The following is a 19,780-nucleotide window of genomic DNA, read 5'->3' on the forward strand; positions in this document are numbered from 1 at the left end:
ATATTAAAAGAAATAATATACCAAATGAAATTATAATTTATGTTTTATTCTCTTCATGGTACTATGGGCAAATTTGTAATAAAGAAATTATGTAAACCGCAAGATTCACCTCCTATATTCATCTTCTTATTGACCCCCTTGAAAAAAAATCCTAAAGTCACCACTATCTAAAATTGTAATAGTTCGGGGATGCTAGGGGAGATTGGTTGTTAGGCCATCTTTGTTGCAAGAAGTCATTGACAGAGACAGTGGAACGCATGACTTAAATCCCTTATACCAAATAAGCACGTGAGAACTAAAAATGTGAAAAATATCTTCTTTTTTTGAAGCTGAATGAATCAAGCAATAGAAAACGAAGCACTAACAACCAATAGACCAATGAATAGACTACTTAAATAAATGAATGATTCAGCATAAGCTACCAAAATTATTCAACTATCCAGCTCAAGTTGCTCTATTCAATAAGGTCGAATATATTGGAACTAGCATAAATTAAACAAAATATATACTGTATATGATGACAGACACAGTCAACAGTAAGTACCAGAAAAACAGAATTGCAAAGCCTATGAAAAGCTTAGGCACTTCAACTATAGATGCTAAAGTCTTTGAAATTTTTTTTTTCTGATTGATCAGGATGGGGAAGGAATCCAGCAGATTAGTGCTTGGTGCAACTTCAGTAGTATTATTGCTTGTTATCTTCTTGCTTTATGCTGCATATTTCACATCCGATGTTAACCCATTTGATTCATGTAATTCCATTTTTTTTATGTTCGCTTTTCATGAATAATTATAAGTTTTTGGCACTGTGCTATCTTGGTTTTAACATCTTCTTCTTCCTCTCCCCACAATTGACTATGCTAATTTGAGTTGTCTTGTCTGATAATGCAGGGAAGGACCATCTATCAAATTGGAATGGTAGTCCCTACAGAAGAAAGGTTGATAAAGGCGTAGAACTTGTTGAACCTCTAGAATTTACTATGAGAAGATTAGTGAGAGGTTACCTCTTTGTCTTTAGCTTTTTATGATTTACTACTCAACTTACTTTCAAATTACAACATAAGCTATTATCCGTATAAGTACCAATACACCCAATACAACTACAGGATTGCCCTTTAATTTTCTAATTCATGTAAACTGAAAAGTCTTATTTTTGCATACAGGTGAAGATCGAGTTCAGCTTGAAACTACTGGTTTTTCTTGCCACTCTGACCTTCACTCAGAAGTATGTGTCGCAAAAAAACCAGTTATAATTGACAACAATGCATTAACTGCTTACCTACAATCCTCTCAAGTCCAAGTTAATCACACGGTTAGACCATATGCTAGGAAAGAGGATGAGACGGCTATGGTACAAGTCTCACCTGTGCAAATACTTCATGGAAATGCTAGCTTACCTGCTTGTCAATTCACTCATGATGTCCCAGCTGTTGTGTTCTCCTCTGGTGGCTTCACAGGCAACCTATTTCATGAGTTTAATGAGCTCATCATCCCCTTATTCATCACATGTTACCACTTTAAATCCCACCTACAATTTGTCATCACTGATTTTAAGCCTTGGTGGGTCAGAAAATACAATCAGATTCTAACCCACTTGTCAAAATTTGAGGTGATAAATGCAGCAAAAGATGGAGGTGTTCACTGCTTTCCCGGAGCAGTTATAGGGTTAAAGTACCATGACAATCTAGCCTTAAATCCTACAGAAATTCCTGGAGGGTATTCCATGTTTGACTTCAAGCATTTCCTAAGAGAAACATATAACCTGAAGATAAAGAATGTTTCTGATATAGAAAAGCCAAAGCTACTTCTCATATCTCGTCCTAAAACAAGAAAGTTTATGAATGAAGATGAAATGGTGGATATGATGGAGGAACTTGGTTTTGAAGTTGTTGTGGCAACACCTAATAGGATGTCAAACTTGGACAAGTTTGCAGAGGTACTCAACTCGTGTAGTGTCATGGTTGGAGCACATGGTGCTGGAGTTACAAATACTGTGTTCTTGCCTGCTGGGGCAGTAATGGTCCAAGTGGTGCCACTGGGGTTGGATTGGGCTTCAACAGCTTACTTTGGTGGACCAGCAAAAGAGATGGGGATGCATTATTTGGAGTACAAGATTGAGCCAACGGAGAGTTCGCTTTTCAAAGAGTATGGTCCAGACCACCCAGTAATTTCTGATCCCATGTCTATATTCTTGAAGGGCTACAATGCTGCAAGAGCTACATATGTTGACGGGCAGAACCTGATGATAAACTTGGTAAGGTTTAGGGAGACCCTTGAGAAAGCAATGAAGTTTCTTGGACACTAAATTGCTTTATTGTGGGATAATAGATTTGGGGTATATATCATTATCCTGTGAAGTAAGAGGAAAAAAAAAATGCATATAGAATTTTTTTTTTTTTTTTTGGTCTTGCATAGATTCATTCGATCATGTTTTTTACATATTGTTTGAGAAACAAGGGTATCCATGAAAGTTTATTTCTAATGCTTTAAAACTTCCAAAATAAAACGTAATGCATTTATTTCATTGATTGAACAACGTCATATATTTAAACCATTTTAAGTACTGATCTGATCAGACACAGATATTATGGAATCACGGTAATTTCAACAAATTTAGCTTTAGATAAAGATGCAAAACCGTGTGTAGCTGTGCAAAAGAATGATTAACCTTTTCAATATAACTGTGTTTTAAGTATACAAGGCTCATATGATGCATATAAAGTACCTTCCTTAATCAGTATAGGGAACAATGAGATTGGGTGATACATAAAGAATACAAGCAGCTTTAGCAATAAGACACAGCAAGCAATCAACTGGGTTGCATACAACGAGTGGCTGACACATACGGAACTTTCACTTTATACGGTAAATGTTAATGTTAATTGTTAAATTGTTAAATAGGTACATTTTAGTTAAAAATCTACTGGCACAAACCAATCATGCCCAAGTAATCAAGTGAACATAATTCATTTAAACCCTACATCACATGGGTCTACTTGCAAGACCATAAAGTATTCCACGTATTTTAGCTGTAGCCATTAACCAAACCATTCTTACTGTTCTTCACTGATATTCTTCCAAACTAAATCTAACCATTCTAACTGTTCTTCATTGATATTATTCTAAAAAAGGAGCACCATCATACTATCATAGATAATTAGATTCTTGTAAGGCACGGATAATCCAGGAAGCTGCAGAATTTTGTGCTTCCTTTACTCTGGACTTTTCATCTCCCTCAATATATAACACACCATCTACTGTTGGTATTTGAACTGATGAAACATATTTCTTGTCGTGTGGTGGACCCTCATCCTTCTCAAGGCTGCAAGTTATAGCAAGAGTACATTTAGATTCAATATCTTACGATATAGATATGAAAGTGAGAATTTGAAAAAACAGTGAATACTCGAGAAGAAGAAAGGCATGAAAATTTTATATCCAACATAGGTGGTGGTTTGACTGTACACACATGGAGGAGTTAAAAAAGAAAAAATTAAAAAGAAAAAAGAAAAAAGAAGAAGCATTTCATTGCAAGATTAAAAACTGCAACAAATGAGTGCCCACAAGCCAATAGAACAAACTACAAAGCCTAATAGTTTATGTTCATTTGACATGCCATAGAGATCAGTATTCCTGGTTCCAGTCATTGCGAACCCAGTAATCTAGCTCTTCAAAACATTCCATGCCATCCTTATGAAATTCTAAATCACAAACTATGGTAGAGAGAGGAGGGAAGAAGGGGGAGAGAGAATCCAGAAGGCTCAATTGCGGTTCACTCACAAAACTAACAGGCTCATCATCAAATAATTCAGAACCCACACACACATATACTCTCTATTGCTTCACTGCTCATAATAAAGAAGCTCATACCTGTAAATAGGCTTAGGCCATTTTTTCTTGCCACAAAGCTCATGTAACTTCTGCTTCGCTCCATCAATCTCAAATGACTTATTGAGCCCAAAAGAAAAATCTAACCTCCCGAAGTTAGTGGGCATAGATTTCGATAACTTGAGCAAAGCTTGCTTTGCTGCATTAAGCTTTGCAATTTCCTTCTTCTCAGAAGAACCTGAGGCAATAAATTTACCATCAACATATACAGTCGCAATATTCTTTTCCCCATTCTTCCAATACTTAATGTCAACTTGCTTCCCTTGCTTCTGACACAACTCAAACAACATCGTGACAGGCTGTGGTTGTTTTTGCAAGTCTTCAAGTGTGACGATAGGTTCCAAGAGAGCCCTAAAAATCTTCAAATATAAAAACAACCAAAGATGAACTCTATATCAACATAGAGATAGACACTAAAAGTCCAAAACAAGAAAATAAAAAAGACAAATCATTTCTGCCAAATAAGAAAAGATGAGTTAAATACACACGACCCATAATTGTTGCAGGTCGAGATTGAGATCAACATATATAGCTGCTGCCACAGACTCTACAATGTCAGCAAGAATCTTTGGGGCTTTTACTAATCCGCCATATACAACTGTATCGTCCTCCAGACTGACTGCATCAGCAAATTCTTTAATCTATAGAAATAACACAAAACCATTTGCATAGAAAAAATCAAGAACCAATCTTCGCTCAAATTCTAAACAAATTTTAACCAAAAATAAATCCAAAAAATACGGATCCTCATCAGAAAATTCACTTATAAACTCTTAAAAAGTTGTACACACTATTTATTCACATTCAAAGGGTGCCTTCAATTCATTGCTTTTTTATTAGAAAAATATAAGCATCCACTGTCATAGTCATAAAACATTTAGTTATTTACACCAAACGAATAAGAGACAATATCTGTCAGCATTCCCCAAAAAAAGAAAAAAAAAACTTTGCTTAAGACAAATTCCGCCATAAAAAAAAGCTCACTAAAAACTCGTTACTCAAAACCTAAAATTTCAAGTGATAACAAAGACAAGAAGTTTACAAACACAAGCATCCTCTCCCACATCTAGAAAATTGTTTAATCGAATATGTATAGTTTATTAAATAACACTTCACATACAAAAAACTGCAATTCCATCCTAATTTTTTTTTTTAAAGTATTGATGGTGTAATTCCATCATTTTGCTCATAAATTTACTCTACAATGCCTCAATCTTTCAATGTGCCACTTTTTAAACACTATGCAACTTAAATGACATGTGAATAAATTGAAAGGGGAGACTGGTATTTTTAAATGGGTCATGTTAATGAGTGCTCTTAGGGCAATAATTAAGAATCTAGTTAAAGACTTTCTTTAATTGAATTCTTAATTAGTGCCTTAAGGGCACTCGTTAGCATTTCCATTTTTAAATTTTTTTAAGTCTTAGGGCAATGGTTAAGAATCTAGTTAAAAACTTTCTTTAATTGAATTCTTAACTAGTGCCTTAAAGGCACTCGATAGTATTTCTCTTTTTTAATTTTTTTTAAGCCAATGACCTCTAGCTCAAGTTGCACTTCCTTCTCCCACAAAAATTGTATATATATATTTTTTCAATAAAATTTAAACATATGAAAGGTCTGCTGATGTGGCTTGTTGTGATTGGCACATACATACACATACACAAAATTTCTCTCTCTCTCTCTCTCTCTCTCTAGCCTTTTATTTATTTATTTCAGTTAAAGTAAAATCTGTAGCATTAACCAATAAATTTAACCATTGCATTTGCAGTAGACAATAAATTCATAATAACGTACGAAAAATAATTAATCCTAATAAAAAAAATAAAAGATAATATAAACAAACTAATAAAGAAATAAACTATAAAAAGAAAAAGAAAAAAAAACAAAGAAAAGTTGGTAGCTTTGGTTTTGACCTTATCATGAAGAGGGGCGGCATGGTGTCTGATAAAGCGGTGGAGGCCGTGGCGGACGGCGACGCGGGCGAGTTTCTCGGTGCTGATATTGGCGGCGCGTAGAGACGAGAGCTGTCCAGGCTCGAGGTTAGGGTAAGCCAAGAAGACGTAATTGCTGAGAGCGAGCCCGAGCACGGCGTCGCCGACAAACTCGAGGCGCTGGTAGGACTTGAACGACTCGCCGTTGTTATAAGAGGAGTGAGTGAGTGCTTCTTTTAGTAGCGACTTGTCTTTGAACCTGTAGGAGAGGATTTCTTCCACGGCTCTTATCGAAGATGCCATGTCATCAGCAGCACCACCGGATGTGGACGGCGGTGAGGAGGAGGAGGAGGAGGAGGAGGAGAGTGAGGTGGCGGTGTGGATTGTGTAGAGGAAAGGTGAGGGGGGCATAGGGAGATTGTAGAGATCGGTGCACCAGTGTGTGGAGATATCAAGCTGAGGATCCAAATCCATTGCATTCATCATTATTTGGCTTTTTGGGCTTTGGGAGTGAAGAGGTTTTTACTTTTATATGGAAAAAGGACTCTCTGTATCTGTAAATATATGTCTATAGTTTCTACTTTGTAGAATTTCAGGAGTCCTAGCTGAGGTATGGAAAGTTTTATAGGATTAAAGCGCGTGATATAGACGCGTGTTTTGTTGCGTGAGGTGGTGATTTTTTTAAATAATTTGCTCAGGTTTGGTGTTTGGTTTGGTCAAGGATGTCAGAACACAGGACATGATCCCAAGATCATAGTTGTCGCTCGGTAAAATTCTTTCTTTCGTTGTTACTAAAAGCATCAGCATTAAGAATGCTGCGTTATACTATTTTGTCATCTTAAAAAATTACTTTATCAATTATACCATATCATTTTACAATATACTCTACATTCAAAAACTCTATTATTTTACTTTTTCATTAAAATATTATTTTTTTAATCTTTCTTTATTATTTCTTTCACATCATCATTTTTTTCAACTAAAGGGTAAAATAAAATATATTTTTTTTTAAGCATAGTGCTACAGTAGAATTCTAAATTTAGAATTGTACTGTAGTACTATTGTAAAAAATTTTACAATAATGAGGTATAGTATTTTTTGATGCAAATATTTTTTAGCTATGAAATGCCAAAAAAATCTTAGATATGGTATTAACATTCTTCAATGCTAAAAATGAGGATGCTCTTTACAATCTAGTACAATTCTTTCTTTCGCAGTTTTGTAATATGACTGTCGTAAAAATTTTGAACGTTTGAAAATTATGATCGCAGGAAATATGACTGCCAGGGTATTTGAAAAATAGTAGCTATTGTAAAATTTGAAAGGGAAACATGTCTATGGTTTTAAAAATAAGAAATGTTTTGTCTATAATTTTTTTACAATGATTTATTGTTAATAGTTATTATTGTTAGAATAAAAAAGTAATCTCAACAGTAAATTTAAATTTAAACCAATAACAAATATTTATAATTTATTATGAAAATATTATCAATAAAATGTTTATCTTTAAAAATATAATAACTATTAGGAATTGATAAAGAAATATCCAAAAAAACAAAAAACAAAGAAAGAAAGATTAAAGACACAGTATTTAAATGGGATAGAAGAAAAAGATAAGGAGTTTATTATAAACAATAGGCTAAATTCCCCGATCCTACTTTTTTTTTTTTTTTTGAGGAAGTTCCCCGATCCTACTTGATAATACCAACTGGATCCAAAACATTCTCAAACATACCCGTTTAGTACTCAAAAACTATTTTATCCCTAACTTTCTCTGTCTTGCTATAATCTGTCTCCGTTCCTCTCCCCTTCTCTCTTCTCTTTTCTCTCTTTCTCAGATCTCTCTCTCAAAACCCACCGCCCAACAAACCCATATCACCCAGAGCCACTAGAAAAGCCACTAACCACCACACTCATATCACCCACACCCACTCTATGCAGATCTTCACCGTCGGCTGAAGATCCTCAGGCGAAATGCTGTCGATTATCTCAGTAGAGAAATTCTGTCTCTGCAAAAACCCTATGCAAGGCTCAGGGTGAACCTCGCTCGACTGGCCGTTTCTGTCCTCCGACGCCGGCGGCGGCATGCTGCGAGCCTCTGTAGCTCACCGGAGATGTCGCTGCTACAAGCAGAGAAGTCACTGAAAGCTTGAGAGAGATCTAAAAGGTCCTCTCCCCGACGATGAACTGGACTTCACCGACTTGTTGGTCCGTAGTGCCAGCTCGCCGAGACGCATGTCGACGACAGAGTCGGCGAGGTTCTCGGACACGAAAGCGGATCTCATGGCGACGGGACCGAAAAACGAGCAGCTGTTGGTGTCGTCGCCGCCGTTGTCGCTGTGAAATATGTTGGGTAGGCAAGTGGATTAAAATAAACTTTGGGTGATATGGGTTTGCTAGGCAATGGGTTTTCTAGGCAGCAGTGGGTGTGGGTGATATGAGTGTGGTGGTCAGTGGCTTTTCTAGTGGCTCTGGGTGATATGGGTTTGTTGGGCGGTGGGTTTTGTGAGAGAGAGAGAGAGAGAGAGTGAGAGAGGAGAGAAGGGGAGAGGAACGGAGACAGATTAGAGAAACAAAAAGAAAGTAATGGCCTGTTTGGAGGCAAAATTTGCCAAACAGTATAATATTGGGAAAATTTTATTCAGATGACATGCATACAAAATTTATTAATTAGTTGGACTGTTTTTTGAAAATCGAGTACAACAAAATCGACTTCCAGCCAAAATTGAGTTTACTATACTCAACTTCCTTTTTTATCTATCTCAGAGCTAGTTTTCGGTAGGAAGTTGAATATATTAGACTCGATTTTGGCGATTTTGGCTAGAAGTCGATTTCCAAAAAATAGTCCAACTAACTAATAAACTTTGAATACATGACATCCACCTAAATTTTTTTCAGAATCATACTGTTTGGCAAATTTTGCCCCTATTTGGAAGTTAAAAAAAGAAGGGAGGGTAGAATAAAGGGAGGGAGAGTTTGGAAGTTTTTTAAGGAATGACGGGGAAGGGTTTCAACTACCTTTAAGAGCATCAGCATCAAAGAATTCTATCTTATTATATTTTATCATCTCAAAAAGCCATTTTATTACTTATATCATACTATTTTACAATATCTCCAACATCACAAAATTTTATTTTACAATACAACACATTAAAATAATATTTTTACATAATAAAATAATATATCCAAAACCCAAATAAAAACAAAAACCCAAATCACCTCAACCACCTGCTGCTAATGCCACCACCACCACCACGACGAAGAACATACCCAAACCGAAACCCATGGCCACGCCACCACCCCACGGCAACCCCAAAAACCTCAGCCCCGAAACCCATGGCCACCACCATCACCACGACAACCCCCCACCTTCACCACCATGAACCCACATATGACCCATAATAAAAACCCCACCCCCTTCCACCACCACCATGAACCCACAAAAAAAAATTGATCCCAAAATCAAATCAAACCAATAGCAAATTCCGAATCCAAAAGATGACCCACAAAAAAAAAATCAAGTCAAAATTTACATAAACCCAGCTACAAACCGATCTCGTCGCTGCAAACCACACCGGAAACCCATGAACACGCCGCCGCATACCCATGAACCCAGAAAACGTACCCAGAAATCACCACCAGACCACACCGATCTGACTTCCCAGTCTCATCTCCACGCCGGACCCATGACCCACGCCAGAATAGCCCACTGTGAGAGAGAGATGTGCTGAGAAAGAGACACCGTTGTGGAGAGAGGAATGAGAAGAGAAACAAAGTGAGAGAGAGAGTTAGAAAATGGGGAATAAACAAATATTATAAATTTTAGAATTGTGCTACAGTGCAATTCTACCTTTAGAATTGTACTGTAGCACAATTCTAAATATTTTTGCAATACTCCCTTTTGACATTTCCTGATGCAGTGGTTATTTGGTGCATTCATGCTAAAATGCTCTTAGATATGGCATTAGCATATCCTAATGCTAAAAGCATCCACAACCAGTTTTGCTATCTCATCTTATTTTACCATCCCAAAAAGCTACTTTATCAATTATACTATACCATTTTACAATACACCTAACATCCCAAAATTCTATTTTTTCCTCCATTTTATTTAAATATTCTATTTTATTCTTTTTTACTATTTCTCTTTTTCTATTCATTTTCCTCTCTTTCTCCCTCAACCTCTAGCAGACTAGCACCGGTTTCAACACAAAGCCACACACAGAGACCTATGATACACCTATCCAAACCCATCATCACACACACAAAGCCACACACACACAAACACAGGTAATCACTCCTTTGAAACAAACTATTTCATTCTTGAAAAACCACGACAAAAAAGATTAAGAATCAAGATTCATAAGTTTTATTTTCTCTCTGTTCTTCCTCAACTTTCTAGGAAACCAAATAGTTCGCAAACAACAACAAAACCCAGAACCTTCTCTTATTTTCTTTCATCTTCACACCAAACAAAAACAGAACACAATCCAAGAGTTTCAAAAAAAAAAAAAAAAATCCTAATCAAACATGCAAAAGAAACCCACCACCGATGCCTCGTCGGAATCACAATCGGAGCCATTGGAGCTCCGATTCAAACCCATCGGAGCTCTCATGCCGATCCAAACCCAGCCCACCGACCCACCGTCATCAAAACCCACAATCTCCACCGTTGTCAAAACCTACACCTCCAAAGAAACCCACCACCGATGCCTCGTCGGAATCACTATCGGAGCCATCGGAGCTCCGATTCAAACCCATCGGAGCCGTCGGAGCCCTCACGCTGACCCATCCGATTCCACCGTTGAGGAAGCCACGGGGTCTTAGGTCTGAAGAGAGCAGAGAGCAAATGAGAAAGAGAGAAGGAAGAGAGAGAAAAGAAGAGAAATAATAAGAGAGGAGAGAGAAAGTCCCGGGTTAAAAATGAGGAGAGAGTATTAAATTTTTTTTATTTATTTATTTTTATTTATTTTTTTTTTTATACCATTCAGCTACAGTACCATCTTACATTTAAGATGATACTGTAGCTATATGCCAAAAAAAAAAAAAATTAGCATTTCCCATATGGCCTTCCAACTGCTGAGCGTGTTTTGGGCTTGAATGGTAAAAGGAGCTTACATTTGGCATATAGCCTTTCCAATGCTGATGCTCTAATGCTCTAACCCCCTTATTTTTAATTCCCCTAAATTGGAGATATTTGAAAAGAGAGTAGAGTAGATAAATTATTAACCAAATGAGTTCAATTTACCCTTTCTAAATTAACAAAATTACAAACCGATTATATAAATAATTTTTGTTTGTTTCCTGAGAAAATTTAAGGTGAATGAAAAAAAAAACTGAATCTCACTATTTCACTGACACTGAAGCTAAACAACCATGTCATTTTCACTAAAAACTATTGAAAAACCATGAAAATGAAAAAATAAATAATAAAAAATCAACTAATAACTTGAAATTTTTGAATTTTATTGCTCAAACTTTCTGGGTAACCAAACAGATTAATATGTAGCCATGCTATTTACCTTTGTTACTGATGTCCTCAACGTCAATGGAGACATCTTTCTTCTGGGGCTATGCCACCAAATTTAGAAAAAGTCAAAAAGCACTCGATTTGCGATCGGTCATGGCGGTTCACCAAACACAAACAACGTCGTTTGCGACCATCACTCTGATCCTGATGGTTCTGGTCTCCGTCGACGTAGCGAGCGACAACAACGACGAGTACTCATCGTGCTTCGACACGACGGTGGAGATCACGGTCCCGACCCGGCCAACTGTTCACCTTGTTGGAATTCAGAGCCATCTTGGTTTGCCCTAGAAAGCTTGTCAAGCTCCAGGGCTACTCCACCTTGATCAAACCGGCCGATCTCTCTCTCATCTCCACCTTGTCTGTACGCTGCAATGGTATCACTCCTGACGTTGTCATTTCTGCCCCTACCTTCCTCTAAATCTCCGATCGTGTTTACGACGTCCTCCACAGTCTCTATCTCTCTCTCTCTCTCTCTTGGTCTTTGTTTGGTTGCTCAGAAAATTTTGAATTCTAATTTTACTTTTTGGATGTCATATGATAGACTGAGGTAGAGCTAGCTTTTTGTTTGATGGGTGAGAAATGCGAGGAAATTGAAGAAATTTATGAAGGATTTTTATTTTTATTATAATTTTTTTTTAGATAATAAAAATTGTTTTATAATAGTTAATAGTAGTTTTATACCTTTATTAATAGTATTTGATAGAATGAGAATGTTGATTAAATAATTATTTAATCTAACAAATTAATCATAGACCAATGTTGTAAGTCTATTTTCAAATAGAGGTAAATTTGTCTATTTAAATCATTTTCTCTAATTTCCATCATAATTTCTAAAACATCCAAATAAGAGTAAGGGCTAATTACTCAATTTCTTCTTACTAATTTTAAAAACATCCAAATAAGGTGGAAGATAACTATTCCCCTCTACTCTCCTCCCTCTCTAAACTTCCAAACAAACCATTAGGGACAAATTTGTCTTTTGAGGACTAAATTGGTAGGTTTTAGAATGTTTTGGATCTAATTGGTATTATCACAAACCTCAGGATAGGTTTGTGAAATTTACCCTAAACAATATTTCAAAAAGCACATTGGAAAAAAATAGAAAAGTAAATTTAACTCCAATTTAGTAAGAAAATGCTTAACATTCTCTAATCCCTTATTGAGTTTTGGATTTATTTGAAGAATTAAAAATATGCCATTTAAAAACAATATTCAAATTCAAATTGCCAATATGTTATTTTTAACAATCTACCCAACAAATTAGAGCAATATTGATGGTGCTATTGCTAAATATTTTAACAATTGAGCTACAATAAACTACTATATGTGGCAATCTACTATAGCTTACTTTTTTTTGGGATAAAACTATAGCTTAAGTTTGATAATAAATAATTCTTTTTTATTCTATCATCAAATTAAAAAATATTTCTTACTTTTCACTCTCTCTTTTTTCTTTCTTATGTCTCCTCTCTCTCATTTCCTTTTTCTTTTCTTTTTTTATTTTTTATTTTTTTTATTTTATTTTCTTCACCTCTCTCTCTCTCTCTGTTCTTTCTTTTTTCTTTCTTTCTCTTTTCTCTCCTCTTTTGTCTATCTCTCCATCTATGTGGGTTTGGTGGTAGTGTTTGATTTTAAGTGTGCTTTTGTGGATTTTGGCTATGGTGGTGGTGGTGGTGATTTATTTTGGTTGTGGCTGTGTTTTGTGAGTTTGCTGGTGGTGATTGATTTTGCCATTTTGGGTGTAGGTTTCTTGGATTTTAGGTAGTGATGTACCATTACTATGAATGCTCTAAGGGTGTGTTTGGATACCACTTATTTTGTTGAAAATTGAAAATTAAAAATACTGTAACAAAATAATTTTTAAATGTGTGAATAGTGTTGTGGGATCCATTTTTAATGAAAGTTTTAGTGAAAAAAAGAGGTTTATGAGTCTCATGAACAGTGCACGAAACCCACTAGAAGTGTGTTTCAACATTGAAACAAGCTTCAAAAAAAGAAAAAAGAAAAAAAGAAAATGTAGACGCACTCCAAACGCACACTAAGTACAGTTGTCCATTCATTACTTCATACATTGATAGCTAAGAACGTTTTTGCAAATGTTTTTCATAACTTGTTTAACTTTTTAAGATCACGAGTTCTGATTGATGTATAATCTTTTTCACATAAACCAGCTATTACCACTACTTTTTTATTTTATAACAATCATAATATATAAACATGTCACCTTAGAGAGAGAGACAGAGAGACAGAGAGATATGTCAATGGTTACTTATTTCTCACAAGGGAAGAGCAATTGCAAAAATCTCAATAAACTTAATGGAATGAAACATTCTTGCTTCAAGTTGTCCAACCCCTTGAATTATTTTGTTCGGGGTGAAGGAGAATGACAGGAAAGGCTAATACGCTGACAAGCAGGTTGGGAAATATAAAAGACAAGGCCTTTGTAGAGTTTATAATCCACAACCCAACCAGCAGAACTATGTTAAGAGAGACTGTATGTCTTGCTTATAAATTAACAGCCGAATTCTTGTTTCCGAAACATTCATTAAGAACCATATAGAAGACACATAATTTGCTTATTACAGAATACCAAAGATAATCAAATCGGATTCTGTTTCTGAATGCAGAAACACTGACCACCTTTTTTTTTTTTCTTTTTTCTTTAAAGGTAACAAGAAAGATAACATATTTACTCATTGTCCCCGTGTCTAAGACAAAAGGTGTTACCATGTCCATTCAAAACATGATAATTGCGTTTGGGTTCACAACCATAGCTACAAATAAAGCACAATTGAAAATCATACAAGGCTAAAAACCAACCTTCTCCACAAGACTCAAGAAAATTTCACAACATAACAAAACCTACTATAGGAATGAAATCAGCAAGCGGGGGGTGGGTGGACTTACACGGAGGCAACTACTGAAGGTAGCATCTCTTAACATGTCTGGAAGGCAACTTCTTAATGCATCACAAGCCCTGCAACATAAAAATCAAAGAACATTTCCCTTAGAAAAAAATAAATTGAGAAAGAAGAAATCTCTGCAGGAGAAGGATGTGGCAGCATAATTTGAGAACTGGAATTGCAATCTATTTAACCAACCTTGGAGTGTCAGACAAACAAAGATAGCATCGAATAATATGTTTCAAAAGTCAGGATGAGGGTTGTTCAGCAAGGGCTGCAACCATGTTCCCCAAAACTCTACCTACAGCTAAAAACCATTCCACTGTGGTACAGATATAATCCAAGCCCACATCATCCAACAGAATTTTTTGAACTATAAATATTGCAACCTACCATCAAAAAACCTTTGTCAGACATTTAAGAACCTTAAAATATGATAACAGGTACTTTGGACATGGCCTTGTTAATTAGGCAAAAGATGACAAGATGACAAGTTGAATGACTGAAATGTTGATGAGCAAGAAATGTGTGTCCATTTCTGGAAAATATTTCATCACTTAAAAAGTTTCATAGGTAATCCTAAACCTGTGCCTCCCATGCAGCTTTGCAGCAACACCCATTAGAGACAAGGTTAATGTAGAAATAATAACTTCAAATGAAAAAAAACAAAAACAAAAAAGGGAACACATTTTGGGTTTCATTGATTTTCAGTATGCCATATGTACAAATTACAATACTGATCTCATCAGACAAAAATATTATGGAATCACAATAATATCAACAAATTTAGCTCTTGATAAATATGCAAAACTGTGTGCAGCTGTCCAAAATATAAATAAGAAAAAAGCCCCTCTATATCATAGATAATTAGATTCTTGTAAGGCACGGATAATCAAGGAAGCTGCAGAATTTTGTGCTTCCTTTACTCTTGACTTTTCATCTCCCTCTATATATAAAACACCATCTACTGTTGGTATTTTAACTGATGAGACATATTTCTTGTCGTGTGGTGGACCCTCATCCTTCTCAAGGCTGCAAGTTATAGCAAAAGTACATTTAGATTCAATATCTTACGATATAGATATGAAAGTGAGAATTTGAAAAAACAGTGAATACTTGAGAAGAAGAAAGGCAATGAAAAATTTTTATATCCAAAATAGGTGGTGGTTTGACAGTACACACATGGAGGAGATTTAAAAAAAGCATTTCATTGCAAAATTAAACACTGCAATGAAGGTGTGAGTGCCCACAAGCCAATAGAACAAACTACAAAGCCTACTAGTTTATATTCATTTGACATGTCATAGAGATCAGTATTCCTGGTTCCAGTCATTGTAAACCCAGTAATCTAGCTCTTCAAAACATTCCATACCATCCTTATGAAATTCTATATCATAAACTATGGGAGAGAGAGGAGGGAGGGAGGGGGAGAGAGAATACAGAAGGCATAATTGTGGTTCAACTCACAAAATTAACAGGCATGTCATCAAATAATTCAGAACACTCACACACACTGGAGGCACACACACAAATATATATATACTCTCTAATTCGTCACTGCTCATAATAAAGAAGCTCATACCTGTAAATAGGCTTAGGCCACTTTTTCTTGCCACAAAGCTCATGTAACTTTTGCTTCGCTCCATCAATCTCAAATGACTTATTGAGCCCAAAAGAAAAATCTAACCTCCCAACGTTAGTGGGTATAGATTCCGATAACTTGAGCAAAGCTTGCCTTGCTGCATTAAGCTTTGCAGTTTCCTTCTTCTCAGAAGAACCTAAGGCAATAAACTTACCATCAATATATACAGTCGCAACATTCTTTGCCCCAGTCCTCCTAAACTTAATGTCAACTTGCTTCCCTTGCTTCTGACACAACTCAAACAACATTGTGACAGGCTGTGGTTGTTGTTGCAAGTCTTCAAGTGTGACAATAGGTTCCAAGAGAGCCCTAAAGATCTTCAAATATAAAACAACCAAAGATGAATTCTATATCAACATAGAGATAGACACTAAAAGTCCAAAACAAGATAATAAAAAAGACAAATCATTTTTGACAAATAAGAAAAGATGAGTTAAATACACACCACCCATAATTGTTGTAGGTCAAGATTGAGATCAACATATACAGCTGCTGCCACAGACTCCACAATGTCAGCAAGAATCTTTGGGGCTTTTACTGATCCGCCATATACAACTGTATCGTCCTCCTGACTGACCGCATCAGCAAACTCTTTAACCTATAGAAATAACACAAAACCATTTGCATAGAACAAATCAAGAACCAATCTTTGCCCAAATTCTAAACAAATTTTAACCAAAAATAAATCCAAAATATACGGATCCTCATCAGAAAATTCACTTATAAACTCTTAAAGAGTCATACACACTGTTTATTCACATTCAAAGGATGCCTTCAATTCATTGCTTTTTTATTAGAAAAATATAAGCATCCACTGCCATAGTCATAAAATATTTAGTTATTTGCACCAAACAAATAAGAGACAATATCTGTCATGATTCCAAAAAAATACACTTTCCTTAAGACAAATTCCACCATAAAAAAAGCTCACTAAAAACTCATTACTCAAAACCTAAAATTTCTAGTGACAAAGAAGACAAAAAGTTTATGAACACAACCATCCTCTCCCACATCTAGAAAATTGTTTAATCGAATACATATAGTTTAAAATACACTTTCCTCATATCCCCGCATTCAAAATTTACAATTCCATCCTAAATTGTTTTTATAATTGTATTGATTGTGTACTTCCATCATTTTGCTCATAAATTTATTCTACAACGCCTCAATATTTCAATGTGCCACTTTTTAAACACTATATGCAACTTAAACTACGTGTGGATAAATGGAAACAGGAGACTGGTACTTTTTAAATTTTTTTAAAGCCCCTCTAGCTCAAGTTGCACTTCCTTCTACCACAAAAATTGGTATAGTTTTATTTTTTATTTTTTTTCCCAAATAAAATTGAATCAATAAATCTAGAAAGACAATTTTTGTTTTTCACAATTGCTGATGTGGTTTGTTGTGATTGGTTGTATAATAGAATGATGTTAGTGGTAGATTCATGTGAAAGCAGAGTTACTCCAATCTCAACTTACCATTTTAATAAATCGTAAAGAAAAAGGTTTTGAAAAAATAAAATTGTCTCTAGCATTGATTTTTAAAAAAATTACAACCCGAGGGACTTGAACTTGGACCAAAATTCAAGAACAAAAATTAATACATACATACAAACACATACACAAAATTTCTCTCAGTTAAGTAAAAACTGTAATATTAAACGCTGGCTAACCAATGACTTTAAGCATTGTAGTCGACAATAAATTCAGAATAACGTCTTATAAATAAAAAAAAAAATTCAGAATAACGTACGAAAAATAACTAATCCTAAGAAAATAAAAGAAAAAAAAAACATTAAAACGACAAAAAGTAACTAATAAATAAATAAATTTTAAAAAAAATAAAAAAGTTGGAAGCTTTGTTTTGACCTTATCATGAAGAGAGGCAGCATTGTGTCTGATAAAGCGGTGGAGTCCATGGCGGACGGCGACGCGAGCGAGTTTCTCGGTGCTGATATTGGCGGCGCGTAGAGACGAGAGCTGTCCAGGCTCGAGGTTAGGGTAAGCCAGGAAGACGTAATTGCTGATAGCGAGGCCGAGCACGGCGTCGCCGACGAACTCGAGGCGCTGGTAGGACTTGAACGACTCGCCGTTGTTGTAAGAGGAGTGAGTGAGTGCTTCTTTTAGTAGCGACTTGTTTTTGAACCTGTAGGAGAGGATTTCTTCCACGGATCTTATAGAAGATTCCATGTCATCAGAAGCACCACCGGATGTGGACGGCGGTGAGGAGGAGGAGGAGGAGGAGGAGGAGGAGAGTGAGGTGGCGGTGGGGATTGTGTAGAGGAAAGGTGAGATTGAGGGCATAGGGAGATTGTAGAGATCGGTGCACCAGTGTGTGAGGATATCTGGCTGAGGATCCAAATCCATTGCGTTCATCGTTATTGGCTTTTTTGCTTTTATGGAAAAAGGGACTCTATATAGTTTCTTTCTTAATTCTTTCAACTTCCTACAATTTCAGGAGAGTCCTAGCTGAGGTATGAATATGAACAGTTATAGGAATAGGATTAACAGCGCGTGGTGGGACGCGCTTTTTGTTGCGTAAGGCGGTGACCTTTTACTGAACTCATGTAAGAAAAGGGCACGTGGCAGAGAGAGAATGTCTGAGACGCGAGCTTTCTTTGAGTTTGAGTCAAGGACACGGGACATGAAATTGTTTGTTCAGTGAGTCTGAGACGGCTGTTATAAATCTGGTACAATACTTTCTTTCGCGGTTTTGTAATATAACTGTTGTAAAAAATTTGAACATTTTAAAAAATATATGAACATGAAACAAAAAAATTATATTAAAAAAAAAAAAAGTTAAAATGTAAAATTGAGCCTATAAGTTTTACCAAAATTCATTTCAGTCCTTTAATTTTATCTTCAATTAATTTAATCCTCTAAGTTTCAAAAGTTTTCAATTCAGGCCTTCGACTAACTTCCTTAATGCTTTACCGTTAAGTGTATCCCTTCTTTAATTTTTTAAATTAAAAAATCAAAAAAACTAATTTAATTATTAAAAAAAAATTAAGAAATCCCAGAAATATAACAAACCCAACACACAAACAAACAAAAAATGTCTTTACATTGATTACAACCAAAAATGGCATCCAAATACAAAATTTCAATACACAAATTCAGAGAGGAAAATAAAAAAAAGCACATCAAACTTGAACAAAAGGATCCAACGTCAACCATCAATACTACATACAATTTACAAATTCGCTATTTATTCACCAATGAACCAATTTATCTAGGTTTTACAATTTTAGGGTTCATCTAGTTTTTACAAACAAAATCAGAAATAAGAACAAATTTGACTTAAAACTAAACTTGCAAAACCAAATCAGATCAGAGAAAGAGAATCCAAGGAGACCTAGATTAGATTAGAGAGAAAAAATTTAGAGACCTAGATCTCATCGGAGAGATAGCTCACTGGATTTTTCGCCAAATCCAAAAAATTCTAAAACCAACCAAATACAACAGCCTAGCGGTGGGTTGGAACTCTGATGAGGGTTTGACGAGAAAGGAGATTGGCCTAGTCGAACTGAGCTAAGAAAAAGATGACTACTGCCAAGCAACAATAGTCGGACAATGACCAGTGAGAAGCGGCGAGCGGTTGAGCTTGGTGGTCGGCCATGAATGACGCTTGGAAAGAAGCTCCAAGATCCAGCCTAGAGAGAGATATAGTGTGTGAGAGATTCAAATTATAAAAAGAGAACCAAGAGAGAGATTCAAGTTCTATTTTTAAAACATTTGTTTCTTCAAAATATAATTTTTATGCTAATTTAATTCTTATGGATTTTTTAAATGGAGAAATTAACAATTTTTTAAATATATAAATGAAACTAATAGTGCAATTGATGAAATCAAATGGAAGGCTTGAATTGAAAACTTTTGAAACTTAG

General features: G+C 35.6%; 2 protein-coding genes across 3 annotated transcripts; one reads left to right on the forward strand and one right to left on the reverse strand.

Annotated features, from left to right (window-relative positions):
• The first annotated feature begins 424 nt into the window (after positions 1-424).
• On the forward strand, positions 425-2,381 carry LOC115957633 (alpha-1,3-arabinosyltransferase XAT3-like). Of its 2 annotated transcripts, XM_031075926.1 has the most exons (4): positions 427-536; positions 637-752; positions 892-999; positions 1,164-2,381. In XM_031075926.1, the coding sequence occupies exons 2-4, from the start codon at positions 638-640 to the stop codon at positions 2,303-2,305; spliced, it is 1,365 nt and encodes a 454-aa protein (XP_030931786.1). In that variant the 5' UTR covers positions 427-536; position 637; the 3' UTR covers positions 2,306-2,381. The 2 variants fall into 2 exon arrangements, with proteins under 2 accessions (XP_030931787.1, XP_030931786.1); XM_031075927.1 differs by lacking the exon at positions 637-752 and having other exon boundaries at positions 425-536.
• A 453-nt stretch (positions 2,382-2,834) lies between these two features.
• LOC115956240 lies at positions 2,835-18,344 on the reverse strand. Its single transcript, XM_031074674.1, has 11 exons — positions 17,763-18,344; positions 16,340-16,492; positions 15,835-16,211; positions 15,112-15,284; positions 14,838-14,901; positions 9,039-9,188; positions 8,018-8,156; positions 5,802-6,341; positions 4,377-4,529; positions 3,871-4,247; positions 2,835-3,322 (listed from the first exon to the last, which is right to left on the reverse strand). The coding sequence occupies exons 1-11, from the start codon at positions 18,267-18,269 to the stop codon at positions 3,148-3,150; spliced, it is 2,808 nt and encodes a 935-aa protein (XP_030930534.1). The 5' UTR covers positions 18,270-18,344; the 3' UTR covers positions 2,835-3,147.
• Positions 18,345-19,780: the final 1,436 nt, after the last annotated feature.

This window comes from Quercus lobata, chromosome 8, assembly GCF_001633185.2.
Source record: "Quercus lobata isolate SW786 chromosome 8, ValleyOak3.0 Primary Assembly, whole genome shotgun sequence".
Lineage (NCBI taxonomy): Eukaryota > Viridiplantae > Streptophyta > Magnoliopsida > Fagales > Fagaceae > Quercus > Quercus lobata.

Bases quoted from the DNA above. Each gene is read 5' to 3' on its own strand.
- LOC115957633 (XM_031075926.1), top strand. From the start codon at position 638: ATGGGGAAGGAATCCAGCAGATTAGTGCTTGGTGCAACTTCAGTAGTA. The intron at 753-891 runs GTAATTCCATTT...CTGATAATGCAG, and splicing joins TGTTAACCCATTTGATTCAT to GGAAGGACCATCTATCAAAT. The intron at 1,000-1,163 runs GTTACCTCTTTG...TTTTGCATACAG, and splicing joins TATGAGAAGATTAGTGAGAG to GTGAAGATCGAGTTCAGCTT.
- LOC115956240 (XM_031074674.1), bottom strand. From the start codon at position 18,269: ATGAACGCAATGGATTTGGATCCTCAGCCAGATATCCTCACACACTGG. The intron at 16,493-17,762 runs GTCAAAACAAAG...TTATTTCTATAG, and splicing joins CTGCCTCTCTTCATGATAAG to GTTAAAGAGTTTGCTGATGC. The intron at 3,323-3,870 runs GTATGAGCTTCT...TATAACTTGCAG, and splicing joins TGGCCTAAGCCTATTTACAG to CCTTGAGAAGGATGAGGGTC.